The 18,691-nt window shown below is 42.6% G+C and overlaps 1 protein-coding gene and 1 long non-coding RNA gene across 8 annotated transcripts in view; one reads left to right on the top strand and one right to left on the bottom strand.

Annotated features, from left to right (window-relative positions):
- FAT1 (FAT atypical cadherin 1) overlaps positions 1-12,709 on the bottom strand; it is a 110,968-nt gene extending 98,259 nt beyond the window's left edge. For 4 of the 7 annotated variants that reach the window (XM_062635844.1, XM_062636015.1, XM_062635757.1 and 1 more), the window contains exons 1-2: positions 12,532-12,705; positions 823-4,111 (exon numbers count right to left, since the gene is read on the bottom strand). In XM_062635844.1, coding sequence (XP_062491828.1) covers positions 823-4,111; positions 12,532-12,585 — 3,343 coding nt within the window. In that variant the 5' untranslated portion in view covers positions 12,586-12,705. Of the gene's footprint in view, positions 1-822; positions 4,112-10,657; positions 10,790-12,531 lie in introns of those variants that run through there. The other 3 variants (XR_009967988.1, XM_062636134.1, XM_062635935.1) reach the window with 3 other exon arrangements.
- LOC134172783 (uncharacterized) overlaps positions 12,059-18,691 on the top strand; it is a 76,049-nt gene continuing 69,416 nt past the window's right edge. Inside the window, exon 1 of the long non-coding RNA XR_009968025.1 lies at positions 12,059-12,316. This is a non-coding gene — a long non-coding RNA (uncharacterized LOC134172783). The remainder of the gene's footprint in view (positions 12,317-18,691) is intronic.

The following is an 18,691-nucleotide window of genomic DNA, read 5'->3' on the forward strand; positions in this document are numbered from 1 at the left end:
ACAGATTTTCCACAAGATTCCTCCTCAATTTATTTTAAGACACTTACGTAGCAGCACAGTATTAATGCTCTATCAGAGACATACATAAATGAGTAGTGACACAGATACCCATCCAAAGTGTTAGAAGTCAGCACTAGAATTTTATTGAAACCATAACTGTGCTACTTTTGAATACATGACACTGGAATAATTCTCACAGTTGCTTGTCAATTTATGCATTATTAATGAAATATGTCAGCAGTTCAATATACTTCATTTATATGAGCTTTTTCTAAAGGTTGCACTTATGCTTTACCAGAGGTCTTTTCATGAAGGAGGCACCACTTACTACCTCACTGATGGGCACCTACAACAACTCTGAAAGATAACTACCAAACCCAACATGTATGGCAGTACCACACTCATGCGTATCGCCTGCAAATAAAGCAAGAGAAGTCACTTAAGATTAAAAAGCATGAAAATCCCTTCAGAAAGCAGTTTGTTGCTTTAGCCTCACTGCCCCAAAGGCAACAGTTTTCACATAAGGCAGACCTTCATTTTATATCAACAGTATTCTTATTTTTGACAGGTGGCATATATTTTAAGATCTAAGAATGGTTTTAGGTAGGATGGATAGAAATGAGGACAACAGAGGAAAACTACTTATCAAACGTATACCTATAATATTTCACTAAACTGGCAGACAAAACTATACACTTTATTGGTGAAGTCTTTCTGTCCTAACAAGAACATCCATGTCAACTGTGACAATGCTGCTTCTCTCATCTTTCTGCTGGCATGTGATTTGATTTAGAATATAAAAACAACAAAAAGCCACCTTACCTTTTTCTTCATCTATTCGAAAAACTCCTATACCAGATCCATCTCTGATGGAATATCTAATCTCCCCATCTCGTCCTGCATCTTCATCATAAGCAGATACTGTCATTACTGAGGAGCCAACAGGGGCATCTTCTTTTATAAAGCCTTTATCTGCAAATATAGAGAACCGTGGAGTGTGCAAGTTTTCATTCACATCAACTATCTCGACCTCAATGTAACACGTAGAAGACAATGAAATGGGTTTTCCTTTGTCCTTTGCCCGCACAGTCAAGTTATAAAATTGTTTCTTTTCATAATCCAGTCTTTCTACAATACGTATTGCTCCACTTAGCTTGTCAACATCAAAGGTGCCATCTCCACTGTCCAAAAGACTGTATCGTATTTGACTTGACTGGCCTAAATCAGGATCATAGGCTTCTAGCCATGTAATAATAGTTCCCTCAGGAAGATCTTCTCGAATTCTCACGTGATAATTTGAAGGAATAAACTTAGGAGGATTGTCATTAACATCTTCTACAGACACTTTCAAGATAACTGTTGAAAATAATTGAGGTTCTTCGGTAGGTTGGTCCCTAGCCTCTATTTTCAAAAAATAGACATGCTGTTCTTCACGATCCAAAATCCCTACAACTTTCACAATTCCTGTCACAGCATTAATAGTAAACTTGTCTGTATCTGTAAGAAGAGAATATTTCACTTCTCCATTAACCCCCAAATCTTTATCAGTAGCTTCAATTTGAATTATTTCACTGTTTGGCTCTTTGTTTTCACTCACTTCAATAAAATAGCTGTCCTGCAGGAATTCCGGTGGGTTGTCATTAGCATCCAAAATTTTTATATCTAAAAGGTGCCACGCAGACTTCTGTGGTATTCCAAGATCATAGACAGTAATATTTAGAGTATATTTATCTTTTACTTCTCGGTCAAGGGGGGATAAAATTTTCAGCACTCCTCTTTCCATATCAACAATAAAACTACTATCTTCATTACCTCCAGAAATAACATACACTAGCTTTCCATTGAAGCCAGTATCAAGATCAGTAGCATTCATAAGCATTATGCTGGAACCCACAGGTTGGTCTTCTCTTATCTCAATGCTAGTGGGGAGAGTACTTTTAAATTGAGGTGCATGAAGATTCACAGAGTGAGTGTCAAAGAAAACATCCTCAACTTCTCCACGACTGTGCAATTTATTTGCTTGTAAGAGTTTCTCTGCAAGCATTTTGGCAACACCAGTTTCTTCACATTGCAAGTTGACAGGTTTGCGAGTAGTAGCTACAGTTATGTTGATATACAAAGGTTTTGCAAAGTTTTCTCCATCTGTGGCTGTAATTCTCAAACTGTGAAAAGATATTTTAGCACCCAGGCCATCTATTAATGACTGTTTGAGTGAAAGTACTCCAGAATTTGGATTTAGGCTAAATAAATCCAGTTCATTTCCAGATTCAATTTGGTATCTCACCAACTGGAGCTCATCAGCATCAATAGCAGATACAGTTGTTATTTGTTCTCCAACACCAAGATCCCTGGGGATTGTTCCCTCACAATTTATTTTCTCAAATAGAGGTATATTGTCATTCAGGTTATTTAAAATAACAGTAACAGGAACTTCGACTTCTCGACGATATGGTACACCCCAATCGGAAGCTCGAATCCTCAAATTGTAAACCCTTGGCATCAATTCATAATCCAAGTCTTCTGAGGTACTAATAATCCCACTGAAATGGTTCATCGCAAATGGCAAAGGATTTAGGTTTGCAATGCTGTAGGTCACATAACCATTTTCCCCTTCATCAGAGTCTTTTGCACTGACTCTCATGACACTTGTACCTACTGGCACATTCTCATCGAAAGAAGCTTTATAGGATGTCTGAGTAAATTCAGGAGGATTGCTGTTCATGCCTAGTATCTTAATTAATACTTTTGCAGACGCTCTTCTGTCACTTGTCGCAACTTCAAGTTCAAAATGGGATGCATATTGTGCTTTTATGGGTTCTGAAGTGGTAATAAGACCAGTGTGAGCATTTAAATTTAATTTTATTTTGCCCGGTGTATTTTTAAAAATATATGTTAAGTGTGGGTAACTAGGCAGAGCTTTCACCATTATCACAGGTGTATTTGGAGGGGCAAATTCACTTATTTCAGCTCTGTATATCTCTTTTTCAAATCTGACAGGACCAGACTTGAACTGTGGTGATGTTACGTGAACAACTTTTACAGAAGAAAACTGCGGGGGATTTCCTTTATCTTTAGCTTGAAGGGTAAGGTTGTATCCAAAAGGGTGGCTCTCCCAGTCGATGTGACCAATAGCTTTTATTCTGTATTCTTTACCTCCTGGAACAGACCTCACTGTTTTGAACTGCTGAAGTGGATCACCCGCAACAATATTTAATGATGCTATTTCCCCATTAGGGCCCTGATCATTGTCCTCTATAGTTACAATTGCGTAAGTTGGGTTTTTGTCCGATTCCGATGGAGTTAATGTAACAGCTGTGATAATGGGGGCATATTCATTTGCTTGCTCTACATAAACAGTGAGTTTTGCCATACTACTTATGCCACTGCTACCATACAGCTTCAGCCCACGGTCCACTGCAAGAATTTCCATCTCATAATGCTTAGTGTCTAAGTAGTCAAGTCTACCAGTTAGAACTACCACTCCACTAGTTGGATGTATAGCAAACAAATCTGTTCTTTCTTTAAAGCTATAGTAAAACTCTCCATTTGTTCCTATATCTGCATCTGTTGCACTGACTCTTGCAATACTGGTCCTTACTGCTGTGTTTTCAGGCAAAGAAACACTGTAAGATGTTGGAGAAAACAAAGGGCGCAAGTCATTTGTATCCAGTACCTGTATCCTGACCTTCGTGCGTGTTTCAACATTTGTGTTTTTTTCAACTGCCTTAACAGTCAGCGTGTAATGGTCTTTTACCTCTCTGTTAAGGATAGCTGTGTTTCCTCCCTTGGTCCGTATTCTCAAAAAGCAAAAGTTGCCAAGAACGTATTCTTCAGCTTTGAACAAGTTCTCACTGTCACCAGAAATAATTTTGTATCTTAGGTCCCATAATGGATTTGTAATGTAAATGCCCATTTTCTCCGGATGCCCAACATAAGTCTTGGCTGCAGAATTCTCATACACAGTGGCATTGTACTCTACTTGTGTAAACTGCACTGGTGAAGCATGATGTAGCCTTTGATTTCCTTCACAGTTTCCAAAACGCTGCACCAGCAGCATCAGCAGCAACAGCATAGTCAAGTATCTTCCCATGGCAGCAATTACAAAGAAACCCTGCAACAAGACAGAAACGTGTCAAGACTTTTATGACCGTTCAAATATTCTCAAATAACCCTGATGTTTAGAACTCATGTTGAAAGAAAACTACAAGTTACACCTCTAGGTTATATCCATTTTTGCACAAAGTTTCAACATGATTTACAGTAAAAGCAGATAAAATTCCCAGAAAATGTGAAGAATTCACAAGACCAAAAGTCTAGGAGCTACTACCATGACACAAGGAGAATATACAAAGTTAACTTCAAATTAACAATTCCCAAGTAACATATTCGAATACGCCAGTGCTGTCTGCTATAAGCAAGCAAACTAGATCTGAACTTATCTGGAGCAGTGAACGTTCACCCCAGTCTTCTACTTCCTATGTGACATTGTCTTCTGATAAAAATTCTTCTCCCTTGTTTCACTTATACTGTAAAATGACTGATATCAAATAATGTGGAAGTAAACTGTAGGGGTTTGTTTCAAATTACAATAAACTTTTAAAAGCATCCTATGAGCACCTGTTCTAATAATTATAAAAATCATAAACAAAGACTAATTCTATATGTATTGTACCCTCTCCAAATGAGTACCCTTAAAAGAATAATGCATATCACAAAAAAAAAATTTATATCAAACATCATTAATTTATGAAACCAATAAAAAATTAGTTATATTTCTTTTATTTCCCTCTCAGAACAGATCTGAAACAAATTAGCATCAAGAGCTATGAGAACAGGGATCCATCAAATTAACTGGAGGAACTATTAAGATGTTTCTCAAACACTCCTGAAATGACAGGGTAGGAGCCTGGAACATCAAGACAGACACAAAACACACCCTCACTGGCTTTCCCATTTGAAAAAGTCAGTATGTCATTTCCAATGCCTAAATCCAGACAAGACTGCAGTAGGAAGAAAGGCAGAAACTTCACGAACAAGACCTTTGGGACCACCTTCCTCATCTGAGTTTATAGTAACAGTCTTTACTCCCCAAAATCTCACAGGACAACAAACTGAGGCTTCAGAATGCCTCCTTAATAAGACCAAGCTTTCAACAAAATCTTAGTGGAAAAGTTTCTTTCTTTCCAACAAGCAGAAAGATATCTAGCTTTGACTTGACTGCTTCAATTAAGTACTGTCCGTTCTTTCCTTCCAGTTTTCCCTGTTTATCCTAAATATTTTTCCCTCTCCTTTAGCATCTTTTTCCTGGCCAGTCTGTTACACAGCTCATACTAATTCCTAACTGCACTCTTCTTTAATTCTTCCTGAGTTTTTCTCCCACATTTTAGCCCTAGTCTGTACTCACTCTTTGGCTATCAGCATCTCCTCAGTGTCTGTCCTCACACTAGTTCTGTTCATCAAAACTCAGAAGGTATCACATTATGAGGTCTCCTTCTTCCACTCACATTTTCTCTTATAGTTATTTTTTCTGCCCTAATTCCTATCAACTCAGGTAGATACATGAAAGATTGCACTGCCTGAAATTCCATGCTTCTGCCCACTACAAAGCATTAGAGCAAATTAATCTACTCTGTCAACAGTTTACTCCAAAAAAACTCAGAAGAAGGAATTCAGTCACAGGCATTAGTAAGTAAATAATTGTAAGAAGAACTTAAGACTCATGAGCACATAAGCTACAGGAATACTGAAAAGCAGCAATGAAAACTTAGCTAGTACACTTTTGGAAGGAAAAAAAAAAAAAAAAGCAAGCATGTATGCCTTCCAAATCTAGCAATGAAGCTACACGATTAAAGCTATAACCACAGCAAACGATAAAAATGAACAAGCAAACAATGAAAAGTGTATGAGCTTTTAAAAGTAAGTCACTAGCTGGAACCACAGCTGACAAGGTTTTAATGCTGAATGAAGGAAAGGCTGGTAAGGCAAACCAGTTTGAGGTTGGAACAGCTGCCATTTCAATGAGTCAACAGTATCATTCCTTCCCTATGTACTCTTCTTCCCAGGCCATGATTTGTCCTGGGAATAAGCAGACACATGGGTCTCCAGGGCTTCAACCCCCTAACATACTGCCAAGTAAATGAACATTTTCATTAAAAACGAAAAACACAACCAAAAAAACAAACCCACAAAACAAAACGAACCACCAAACAACAAACCAAACAAGCCTTGCCCCCAGCAAAACAAAACAAAAAACACAGCAAAAAAAAACAACTAAACCTATAATAAATGATACCAATACTTACAAAACTCCAAACAATTTCAGATGCCATTAGACTGTCATAAAAGTCACATTAAGAAATTATTGCATCTTTTTTAAATTATTCAATAGAAACAGGTTCTTTTATTCCATCGTGCTGGAATTTTGAAAGCTATTAAAAAAAAAAAAAACAACCAAAAACCTACTTAATGATCAGATATAATACTTATCAGATCTTTTCCTCTTTTCTCCCTCAGTTATACTAGAACTATTCATTTTTTTCTTTTTTACTTATGCTGAAGTCCAAAACCCAGTTCCAGCTCTGATTTATGGCACCACATAACTCACTGTCTACACTTACCTTAGGCAACAGGCTGTCTGAAATAGTCTATTACATAAAACACTGTACCTCACCATATCTTTTATCATCTGCTCCTCAGGCCTGTTAGACACAATGCACACCATACTGTGAGGCATTAGACTGTGTTAAGATATCCAAACTTCTCATTAAAATTCAAAGTTGGACACAGGTAGGTTTTGCTATTACTGTAAATATTTTTCTGTGCCATAATACCTTAAGCACTTTTTGCTGCTTTTGTGTAATTACTTCATGTGAAGCCTGCTCAGAACTGGCAATGGGCAGCCTATTACACATGCTGATGCAACTACCAGTAAGAGAAGCAAGCAGCAACTTCTAAGGTTTGCTGAATCACAGTCAAGAGTTTAAGAGTTAACCATGTTAGACAAAAGCAAGTTAGTAATTTCACAGAATCATAGAATAGTTAGGGTTGGAAAGGATCTTCAGATCATCTAATTCCATCCCCCCTGCCATGGGCAGGGATGTCTCACACCCGACCATGTCACCCAAGGCGCTGTCCAACCTGGCCTTGAACACTACCAGGGATGTGGCATCTACCATGCCTTTGGGCAACTTGTTCCAGGGCCTCACCACCTTCACAGTAAAGAACTTCTTCCTTATATCTAACCTGAACTTCCCCTGTTTAAGTTTAAACCCATTACTCTTGTCCCATCAATACTTTTTCCATTCTGTCATAATTTACAGAGCTACTGGAAACAAAAAATAAACAAAAAAAAAAGTTGACCCAAGATTATCCAAAAGTCAGCATACTATAGCTGAAGTATTAAACAATGCCAGTAGTAAAGACAGTTAACTACTAAGGGAAAGTATGAAAGTTTTAAGATAAAGTGAGAATGTGTTAGATATAAACTCAGCTCATTATAGTGAGCCAGAATGACTCAGAATTTCAGAAACATTTTAGTCAAAGGCTACACTTCGAACTCCTAAATTTTTTATTATCTTTGGAATAGGACCAGTTTAGGATTTTCTGCATCCATTTAACACATAAGGCAACTGTTTGCTTAGCAAAACATCACAGCCCTAGGTTTACAAGCAGTGCACACCACATTTACTCTGAAAAACTCCTTTAAAGTAAACTTTGATATCTTATCTGGAAATTATTATTCAGATAATTTTTATTTATATGCATACCCTGGAAATTTTTATTTATATGCATATTAAGTTCTGGAATACACAAGACAGTTTTACTACTTTGTTACAATATTAACAAAATTATGAACACATTAACATAATTTGTATATGGGGGGGAAAACCTAACAGAACTTAGAAATAAGAACTATCGTGACATTCAAAGTTTACAAAGCAAAATTTTGCAGCTATCAGACCTCAATCTGGTAATTTACAAATGAAGATGACCTGGATAAGATAGCAGTAATGTAAAAGACTGTCTCTCTTAGTAGTACATTTAGAGTGCCTAGGCTTCAAAGTTTGAGACTTGAAATTTTCAAGCATAGACAATTTAGTACATAGCAATCTCAATGCCAAACAAGACAACAAAACCCAGCCAAACAAGCTTATCTTCTACACAATGTATCAAAAGAGAGCAAATTTACTCTCCCAGAAATCAGAGGTAGAAAAAGAACCTATATCAGGCCACATGGCCCAAGCTGTGATGAGTTTTAGCCCCACTGCTATCCCTTTTCTACACATAAGATAAGCTACATCATTTACATTAGCAGAATAAGACTCTGTGATCATGGCCTGTTACACTGCTCTAGGGACATATCAGACTATTTTGAGCATTGAAAGAGGTTCTTTAATGCTGTTTCTACATTGCTTGTCTACTGAAATCTTTAATAAATGTACTGGGGGTTTCACCCCATACAGGCACCAGCTTCTTTGACTTGTAATGTTAAGTTAGCAAGACTAAAATGCCTCCACCAATCAAAACATCACCTATTTACTGTAAAAGTCAGTTTTGATCAGCATACACTATTGATGCCATTTGACACAAATGTACCATGAAGAGTTATTATTGCGGTAACTAAACTGTCATACCAGGGTTCCTATTGTAGAAGGCTATGAGAGATCATGGGGCTTTGTAGGCTGTACTAACTGTAGTTACACATACTTTCTCAGTTATTGAAAAGCAATTATTTATGCAGTCTGACTGGGGAAAAAAAAAAAATAAAAATCAGGTTTAGCTGTTTCAGGATGCTAAAGTTTCCAAACAAAAACCTCAACAGTGTCATTTTCTTTCCTGTGAGGGAGGGAGTACATCCAACTGTTTTGGCATTTAGAACATTAACACATGATGAAAGTGTACCACAACATTACTTCAGTAAAGCTGGTAAGTTATCAAACAAAATTGTACATTGCCATAGATATTAACCTAACAGTTTCAACTTGTGACTAAAGCCTAGTAAATTTTATGCTTGTATTCTCCATATTATGCATTAATCTCATGGATACGTTTGATTTATGCTTTCGAGACCTTTGCTGTTAAGAGCAAAAATGCAGCCACTGTACTCAACATGCATGCAAAGATTCTGAATCCACAGTGAAACAAAGTTTCACACAGAGAACTACTATTTATCTGTATGGCAGTTACTTACTAGTGTATCTTATACTGAACTCAACAGTTGTGCAAAGAAAAGCAGACCTTCAATCTTTGTTAGGAAAGCATTTGACTGAAATTTGGCATAGCACTTTAAAGTTTGTGAAGACAAAAGTAGTAGTTTCACTGAGCTTGAACTCAGCTTTAAACTTAAAAACAAAAACAATACACCCCCGCCCCCCCCCCCCCCAATTAAATATTTGAGGGTTTAAGAGAATTCTGTATTGGCCTACTTGCACTCATAGCAGTGATAACTTAGACATGAAAAGTTCTTTCACATACTAAATTATAAAACCCAGGAGATTATCCTACTCCTGGGACGACTGCTAAAGCTCACCTTCCAGACGTCTAAAAGTGAAACTTTAGGGTCCCACAGAGAATAAACTCAAAAAACCAAATAGCTTTCAGCGCTCAAGCAAAGCGTTTTACTCACTAAACAGCTGAGTATTTCAACAGTTTGACAAGTAAATAGGAAATACGCATCTACACAGCATTCTTTTCTTCCACAGAAAGCAGAGGTGGTAAAAAAATACGGGCAATATTTCCCATTCAACTGCTTATGAACAACTTGCATGCAAGTGTTTAAAGCTCAAGAAAACCTGACTTCTAGAAGGCAGCATTTTTTAAGTTATTAATGCGTTTCCCCTTCCCCCACCAGCCCCCCCCCCCCCGAAAAAAAAAAAAAGCAAGTTTACAACAGGGGGAAGAATAGCAGTAAGACACACCGCCGCTCACTGACACCAGGAGGTTGAAAAGCGCACCTTTCAAACAAAGCTTTGTTTTCTTTCAACTACCGTGAAGAGAGAGAAAGCAAGCAAACACGGGAACCGGCAGATGCGCCCAGCCGGGATCTCCCGGAGAGCCGGAGCCGAAGGCGGACACTGCCTCTCATCTTTTGGAGGAACGCGGCGAGGAACGCAACAAGGGACACGAAGTTAAAGTGCTGACAAAGGAAGAAAGTCACCCCAACGTACTTTCTCACCGCGAATCGCCCCTGCCGGTTTAACAAGGAATTAAGCTTGCAACGGCACGTCAACCGCATCCGAAACACCTTGCCTCCGGGGGGGAAAAATCACCGCCACCCCTCTTCCTCGACGCAGCTCAGGAGCAACCTGCCGGCTCTCGGGAGAGCGTAGCCAACACTCCAGCCCCGCCGGCTGCCGCCAGCCAGAAACGGAGGAAAGGGGGGGCAGCCGGGCGCCAGGGCCCGCGACGCCCGGCAGCCACCAGGGCCCGGCACCCTGGGCAGGCGGGGCAAGGGGGGCGGGCGCCGCTCCGCAGCCCCTTCCGCCGGCCCCCGCAGCACGAGGTGCATGCACGGCCAGAGCCTCCGGGAGGCCTTGCCTCAGAGACGAAACTTTCCAAGGGGGCTCAAACCACCTCCTCCCCGCGCCAACAAAACTTCCCAACCACTCGCCCAGCTGTCCTGTCCCGTCCCCTCCTGCTGTGCTGCATCTCGCCGCACCTTTCTGCTTCTCACTACCTGCGGGATGGGGGCACGGGACGGGGCCAGCCCCGCACGGTACCCGCCGCGCCGCTCCCCCTTTCTTCCAGGGCCGCCAGCGTGCCTCGCCGCTGCCTCTCCGCCCCCTCGGGCCGCGGCGCCCTCCCAACCCCCCCCCCGACTGTATTCCTCCGCGGCGCTGTACGGCCGCTCCTCCGGAACTCGTTCCGCAGCACTCCGCGGGCGAGGGCACTCCCGCACCCCCCCCCCCGCCTCTCGACACATTCTCGGCTCGGCAGAAAGAATACGGAGTGTGGAGAGGGGGTAACAGGGAGAGAGCGAACCACAGAGCAAACTGCTCTTCCCAGTGGCCTGGTGCCCACGGGGAACGCCAGCAGGGCCAGGGGGGACCCCTCATCGCCGCCGCGCTTGCCCCGCTGCAGCCCGGCCGGGACGGCAGTGAAAGGGGCTCCGGTCCGGGGACACGGCGGCTTCGCGTGTGGCAAAGTTCTCCCTCGGAGAAACTACTCAGAAACTTTAAGAAAGCTACTGCCAGGGAACATCTTACGGGAATGGCGAAGGAGACCGTCAGAGCCCGCGGGAGCAGCCGGTCTTTGATTGTGGGGCTTTGGTATCCGAGGACTGGCAGGTATCCAGAACGAGCCCAGCCGCAGCCACTAGCGCCGATGGCAGCGAGGACCGCCCTTCGGCGGCCGCAGCCCCTCGGCAGCCGTTCCCCCCGTGCGGCGGGCTTGGCCTCGCCTCTCAGCTGCTGGCCCCGGGCTGGGTGAGACGCCGCTTCGCGGCCGTGCGGAGGGTGGTCTCCAGTAGCGGCCAAAATTGACTGACGGCTACCGCGACTCCCAGCCGCCGACTTAAGGAGTAGCGCCGTGTCCCGGCGCCGAGAAAAGCGGCGGCGAGGGGAGTGTGAGGGGGACTGGGGGCAGCCGGGGGATCGCGGCAGCCCACCCGCGTCCCGGGGAGGTGGTACAGGCTGCCTCGGGCGTGGAAGTAATGCTGAAGGATGCCTGTCAGCCCACCAGCCTTACGTTAAAAGACTAATACTCCGAAACAGTTCTCGGAGGATTCCCCGCTCATTAATAAAGTGATCGCGCTTAATAACGATTAGACGTTTGCCTGGGGAATCCCGACTTAGCGGGCTCACGGTGAAGCCGGGCTGCGGGCGGGAGAAGCCAGCGGGGGTGCATTTACCCTGCATTAGCCCCGCCACGTCTTTTATTAGCCACATAAATAAAGCCAGCTGCATAGGGGGCCCTCCGATAGCCAAAGCCTCGCACGCCCGGGGCTGCAGATCAGAAGCAGCCGACCCCTTCAGAAAGCGCCGGCTTCCAGGCGCAACAGCTCCTGGCCAGGAGACTCTGGGGGCCGCCCAGGCAGTTCCCCTCCGCCCCTGCTTCCCCCCACCCGAGTCCGGACACCGGCCTCCCCGCGGCAGCGACAGGGCCGCAGTTCCGCAGCTGCCGGGCAGGGGGCGCCGCGCCACAACGTACGGGCAGCCGGGCACAGCGACGGCAGCCAGCCCGGGCTCGGCAGAGCGAAGCGGAGCCGGTAGCCCGCGGCGCCGAGCCCGGCTCCGGCTGCAGGCGGCTGGATCCGGCAACCCGCGTGCCGCTCTCTCGATGAAGGTGGTGGTGGAGCGGGCGGTGCCCTCAGCCCCAGGTATGCACAGCTTTGGATAAAGTCGGTATGCCTATATATATTTATGTATATATATATAAGCCTACAGAATCATACATACACTACACAGTTATAAACTAGGGGTTGAAGCGAAGACTTCAGTATTTTCAATAGCTCAACAAACCAGAGCACCAAAACTCTCACTGGAATTATCTAAGCACCCTGATGATAATAAACTCATTATACAAAGAACTCACCAGACCAGCTGGACTCGGCGCGCTTCTCCCAAAGTCCGCTCCAGCTCTGTTCATCTCTGCACGCTTTCTACCACCCCTTTCTTTTTTGTCCGCTTGAGAAAAAGCGAGCAATGCTCAGGTGCCCACACACCTCTAGAGTCCGAACCCCGCAGCTCTGGCGCTCAGCGCGGCGCCCGGCCCCATCGCCACAGCGCGGCATGTTGGCTCCGACCCATCCGCTGCTCGAAACTTGAACGAGGGTGGGAAGGAAAAATAGGGAGGGGAAAAAAGGGGGGGGGGGGGGGGAGAGAGAAGAGAGAAAGGGCGAAAGAGGGAAAAAAAAAAAAAAAGAAAAAAAAAAAAGAAGGCGAAAGGCAGAGAGAGATGCAACTTTAAGACATGTCCAGGCAAAGAACGGACAGAGTTGAAGAGTTGCAGCAGCGGAGAGTGAGTGGGTAAGCTGCGCCGGATCGCCGATCCCCTCCCTCTTCCTGGATTCCCCCGCCTCTCTCCCTCCCTTCTTCCCTCCCTCTTTCCCTGCGTCTTCTTTCTCACTCCGTCCGTCCCCCTCAGACCCTGCTCCCGGCAGCACCGCCTCCTCCCTTCTCACCGCTGAAGCGGAGCGCGGCGGCGGCAGCAGCAGCAGCAGCAGCAGGACCGCGCCCCCCTACACCGCCCGGGCTCTGCGCGGAGCCCCTGCCGCGCACCTGGGCGGTGGCCGGCCGCCCGCCCCCCCCCGCAGGTGAGGTGAGGCCCCCCTCCGCCCTCGGTCCCCTGCCGAGGCTACTCTCCGCGGCCGCCGCCGGTTTGCGGCCCCGCTCTCTCTACCGCCGGCACTCGGCACGGCGAGACGCCGCTTCCTCTGCCGCACAGGTCCTCCTCGGCGGGGCACAGTCGCTAAAATAACGGTGTGACTCCAAGTAGGCTGAGCACGGCAATCCGCGCTCTCCCCCAGCTGCGTTAGCGCTTGAAGACCAGAACAGTTCTCTCCTCTCCTTCTTCTCTGCTGTCCTTTTAGGGTTTCCTTTTTTTTTTCCTTTTATTTCTTTTGTTTTTCTTTTTTTTTTCTTCTTTCTCTCCTCTTTCCCCCTTTTTCCTTTTTTTTTCTTTACCCCTTTTATTTCCTTTTTTTTCGCTTTTTTTTTCTTTTCATTTTGCCTTTTTTTCTTCTCCTTTCTTCTCCCTCTCCTTCATTTTCTTTTTTCTTCCTTAACTTTTTCTTTTCCTCCAGGGAATGGATACAAAATATAGGGGAGCTATATCTTTCAAGGCACAGCAAAGGGTTTCTACATGGCCTGCTCCGCGCCCCACCCCCCCCCCCCCAAAAAAAAAAAAGCAAAGTGGCAGCTCCTTCTCAAAAAATAGTAAATCATAACCAGGGAAGGCATATTTAAACTGGTTCTTTATTCAAACTAACCCCCAACAAATTGCTCCCCCTTGACAAAGACCAGGAGAGGTGTCACAGCTAAATGACCAGGGGTCAGCTAAAAGCAGGGCTGGGTAGGTCCTGAATGTGGGGGTTACAAAATTTTGGGAAAGCTACAGAAACCATTTTAAAAGTTATTTATTTGAGAGAGATAGTGTAACACTAATTTTGTAAATCACTCCCAGATTCCCACAAGGTAAAGTATTAATTTGTAACATGATTTATACTTAAGGACCTTAAAGTCACAGCCTTCCTCCAGAAGTCAATTTGACTTCTGAAGACATTGGATCGTTATTTCCTATAAGATATACCACTAAAATCTATCAGCCATGTGAGCATGCAGTGTTCTCTGTTAAGAAGAGCAGATACAAGCTGCAGTATATAGATTCTAAGTACATTTCCAAACAGCGCATACAAGCCAATTCAGCCTGGGAATGATCACTTTGACTGAACCTGTATGGAAAGTTTAATGTCAAAATTCTCTGGCCTCATAGATTTCCACAACAGACACAGCTGATTGATTTACTTAGCATCTCAGAGTTACTTTTTGAAGACACTAAATGGAATTATACTAAGTGCTTATCCAAATGCCACTGGGCCAAATGATCTTTCCTTCTGTGAACACAGCTTCAAAGTAGTCTTTGTAAAGTAAACCACATTGAAAATAGCATTCCAGAAAAGAGCTAAAAGGGGAACACTTTAAAGGCATTATAGTTAAAGGCTATAAACAAGTGTAAACCACAGTTCTACGCAGTACAGTTGCAAATATTTCATAATTTTGGAGTATATAATTTGCTACCTTTCAGCTTCAAGGCCATATTATGGTTGATTGCTAAGTAACTAAAGGCCAGACCAGCAGATCGCTTAAACCTTTGTCTAAACTTTAATTCTCAGTGCTTGGAGAAGTACAGTGGTGGTCAATTGCAATAACCTCATGTACGAGGGTGGGAGCATCTCTCAAAAGTAGCTGGTAAAGATAACAAAAAAATCAGGGCTTTCTGGATTTCCTTCTATACACATGCTATGCTGACAGCAAGTACTTCAGATGAAGAAAAAAGGGATATGCCGTCACTTTCCAGTGGTGGGTAATGGTGCTTAGAACTTCAGATAAAGTGTTGGAGCCAAGATGTCCAGCCAAGTGTATTCATAAGTCTTCTTGATATATATAGTTTTACCTTCTAAACCAGGTTTCTAACATAATGAATAATATTGACAAAGTTACTCTGATAGTTACTGAATATTCCATGTTTATTTCATTTCTTCTCTGTCCTTTGATTTTTATTCTTGGACACAGTATCAATAAAGCTGTTAAAATAATTGTTGACTGTCACATTTAAAGATTAATCTTCCCAGGGTATCTTTTTGATATCCTAAAGAAAATTCATGTATTCTGTTGCATTTTAACCTATAGGTAAGGTACAAAAGAGAATACTTGAAATCACACTTCAGTGCCTAGGGCACCATGCACTTCCCTGAAAGACTTCCAGTCTTAGAACCATCGTAGCAAAATGTGTTTGGTGCTCCCTGTCATCTACTGACATGTCCTGGTCCTTATGAAACTGCCTAAGCTGAAACAAGTTTTGGCTCAGCTGTCACTAAAAAAAAGTAGTTCTCTGGATTAGACAGTTTAGTTTTGAGAGAAACATGGATCCTTCAAGTCTGGAATTATTTCCCAAAAACTGAAATAGAAATCTGGTATCAGACTACCAGCAAGCATTAATGTTAGAGAACTCTTGTCATAAAATAATAAAGACAACCAGAAATTATATTCTGACATAATAACAATCATCATTTCCCTGTGAGGCATTATGTCTCTCTAAGGCGAGACGAATCTTCTCACTAATCTACCTCAAAACTAGCCTCATAGATCTCAACTCTTTTCCTATGTATTTAACAAACAGGAGCTGATAGATCAACTGAGTAGGTCAATAGATTGGAAGTAAATAATGAAGTCAAGTGTCCTCCAGAGAAATTTTCCTGCTGCCAGCCCCAGCAATACACAAATGCATATGGGGATTGATATCTCAAGTACTTTAGACTGACCTCTCAGCTCCCATTTTGGGGAAAAAATAAAAATAAAAAAAATGAAAAGGTTAATTTCAAATTGTAGGGACTTCAGCTACAAAAAGCTTTCAAAGTTGAAATCGGCACTTTGAATTGGACTGGCTCAGAGATGGCAAAGGTGAGGATAATTATGGCTTGGTCTCTATGAGGATGAAACAGTGCAATTGCTACACCAAGTGCAGCTTCCAAAAAACACTTCTGAACACAATAGCAGCCAGTGACTCAGGGGCAATCAAGGGCCCATAAACATTGAACCTCTGTGGCAGAGGGCAAATGCATCTTCTCAGTAACGAGGTCAGGCGCAGTTTCAAGCAAGTTCTCCACCAGTTAAATATGAACTGATCTGATAGAGGTTTTAGAGTAAGAATAAAATTCTCTACAGTACAAAAAGCTAGCACAAAACCTGTGCCCTGTCTGAATCGTGGTTACACAGAGAGAAGGAGGTTGATAAGCAGAAGCTCTGCTCTGGCCATTCCACTCTTCCTCTCATGGCCCCCGTGTTTCAAGAAGAACTCCCCAGCATGTCAAATAGTTGTAGCCTTTGTAATGCAAAAATCCCCACCCAAACCAATTCCTGGAAACCTGATAATCATCCTCTCCCCAGCCTGTAGCCATGGATATATACTCATTTACCACTATATTGTTTCCTCTTTTGTAAATGCAGACCTAGGGAGTAAAAAACAATTCTGCCTTTCTGGATGTTCATGCCTACTCTCTGCAAACTTGGATTGAACCACAGCTGTCCGCTTCTCTCTTCCCCTGCCCCCTTTTTTTAGAGGGGAAAAGGTGGCAATTTGTATGAGAAACATATTTGAGAGAGTGCTGGCATTTTTCTACCTAAACCAAACCGCTGTAAACCCCCTGAAAATCTTTAGAATTGCCTTTGCATGTCTTTCTTCATCTGACAGAATTTGAGCAAGAATATTTAACTTTTTATAGTTTCATTATTTTTATTGACTTCTTTTTACCCTAGAGAATTCTTAATGCGTAAAATATCACCAACTATTTGATTGGGTACCCTTTCACAGTGTTCTTCAAGACTTTCAAGGCAGCAGTGTCAAAATAATAGTCATATATCAGCACTGGTATAATGAAATGCTAAACAATCTCAGCTTCTTGACAATCCACTGTGCACCCTGTGAACCTACAGAGGAGTTTACTGAGGTGACTGAATCATTAAACCTACAAGCTACAGCTATTTGTAGGTATGTGTTAAATACACATATATGTAACAGTAAAGAAAACCTGCAGCAATTCTACAGAGGAGAAAAAAGGAAACACACTTAAAGGACGTTCTTGTGTTTCTATAGTACGCTAGTTCTTCAGGTAATAATGGGAGGAGCAGGAATGACAAATATTCTCTAAACAAGAGTGAGTTAGGCAGCCTCATATTTACAAAATTTCAGTCCTACAGATTACCTCTATGTATGTCAACTTTTAAGTATTTTGGCTTTGCTTCAGCAACAAGACACTTTTCCACATCACCAATCTATCTCAGACTGAGGGCTAGTCAAATAGATTACTTTAAGCCTACATAATAAAAAATAAAAAGACATAATTTAAGGTAAGTTTGCTCTTATGGCATTTATCCTATCCTATGCCATACTGGCAAGCTGGAACCAGTAGTACCATTGTGGACAGTACTGGTTTTTGATAAAAGGTCGAAATTAGGGTAATGGTTTGTGCTAGTGCATCCCAAACAAAAGTGAAACATCCTGGTTATCGTCAATATTCAGCAGGTTGGAATGATAATGGTATGACCATCTGCAGGGATTTTTGTCTTGTCTCTCTCAGCAAGGTAGGGTAAGTCTGCTCCTACATTATCTGTACGTATCCTCCTTCTTAGTGGTGCTTGGACTGCACGATCAAGTTCAAATCCACTGAGCCCAAGGCAGAAAGGCATCAGTTCACAGTCTTATGCCTATAATACGAGAAACTCTTTAAGTTAGATTTAAATAATTAAAGAACAATTAAAGTGTTTGACAAGATCAGAAAAGGGCTAGGCTATAATGGTAATTAAGCTTTTTTTTTTTTTTTTTTTTTGAGTTGCATACGCTAGTATTTAGAATCATCATAGAATCATATAATGGTTAGGGTTTGAAGGAACCTTGAAAATCATGTAGTTCCAACTCCCCTGCATGGGGGTGATGTTTTCCCTTTTCCATTCAGCAAAAACTTCATCAGACTGCCATGACCTCTCAAATATGATAGATAATGGCTTGGCAACTACATCCACCAGTTCCCTCAGTATTCGCAGATGTATCTTGTCAGGTCACATGGACTTGTGCACTAAACTTCCTTGGTTTCGAGTAGCTGGAATTAGTTGTCCAGGTTCCATTAACCTCCGAGCTGGTGTGAATTCACAGAAATAAAATTTTAAGAACTCGGGACATTAGTATTACAAAGGGCTGAATGAAATAAAAGAATGTTTGGTGTTACTGTGGTCTTCTTTATAGTAAGGTACTGGTCTTTTTGGTTCTAAAACTGGTCCTAAAGCTAGAATTAGGGTTTGAAGAACTGTAGAGAAAAGTAGAGATCCCCAGTGACAGTAGTACTCATAAAATAAAATATCAGGAATAAGTTTGGTCTCTGTGTAAGACATGGATTTGCCTAGTGCTAATGGATTGGTAAGCCAGTTTTAATTTAGTCTAGGATGATTAATATTGGAATTTAATACTGCGAATATCTTTG

This window comes from Pezoporus occidentalis, unplaced genomic scaffold (assembly GCF_034315485.1).
Source record: "Pezoporus occidentalis ecotype Australia unplaced genomic scaffold, CSIRO_AGI_Poc_V1 ctg1, whole genome shotgun sequence".
Classification (NCBI taxonomy): Eukaryota; Metazoa; Chordata; class Aves; order Psittaciformes; family Psittacidae; genus Pezoporus; species Pezoporus occidentalis.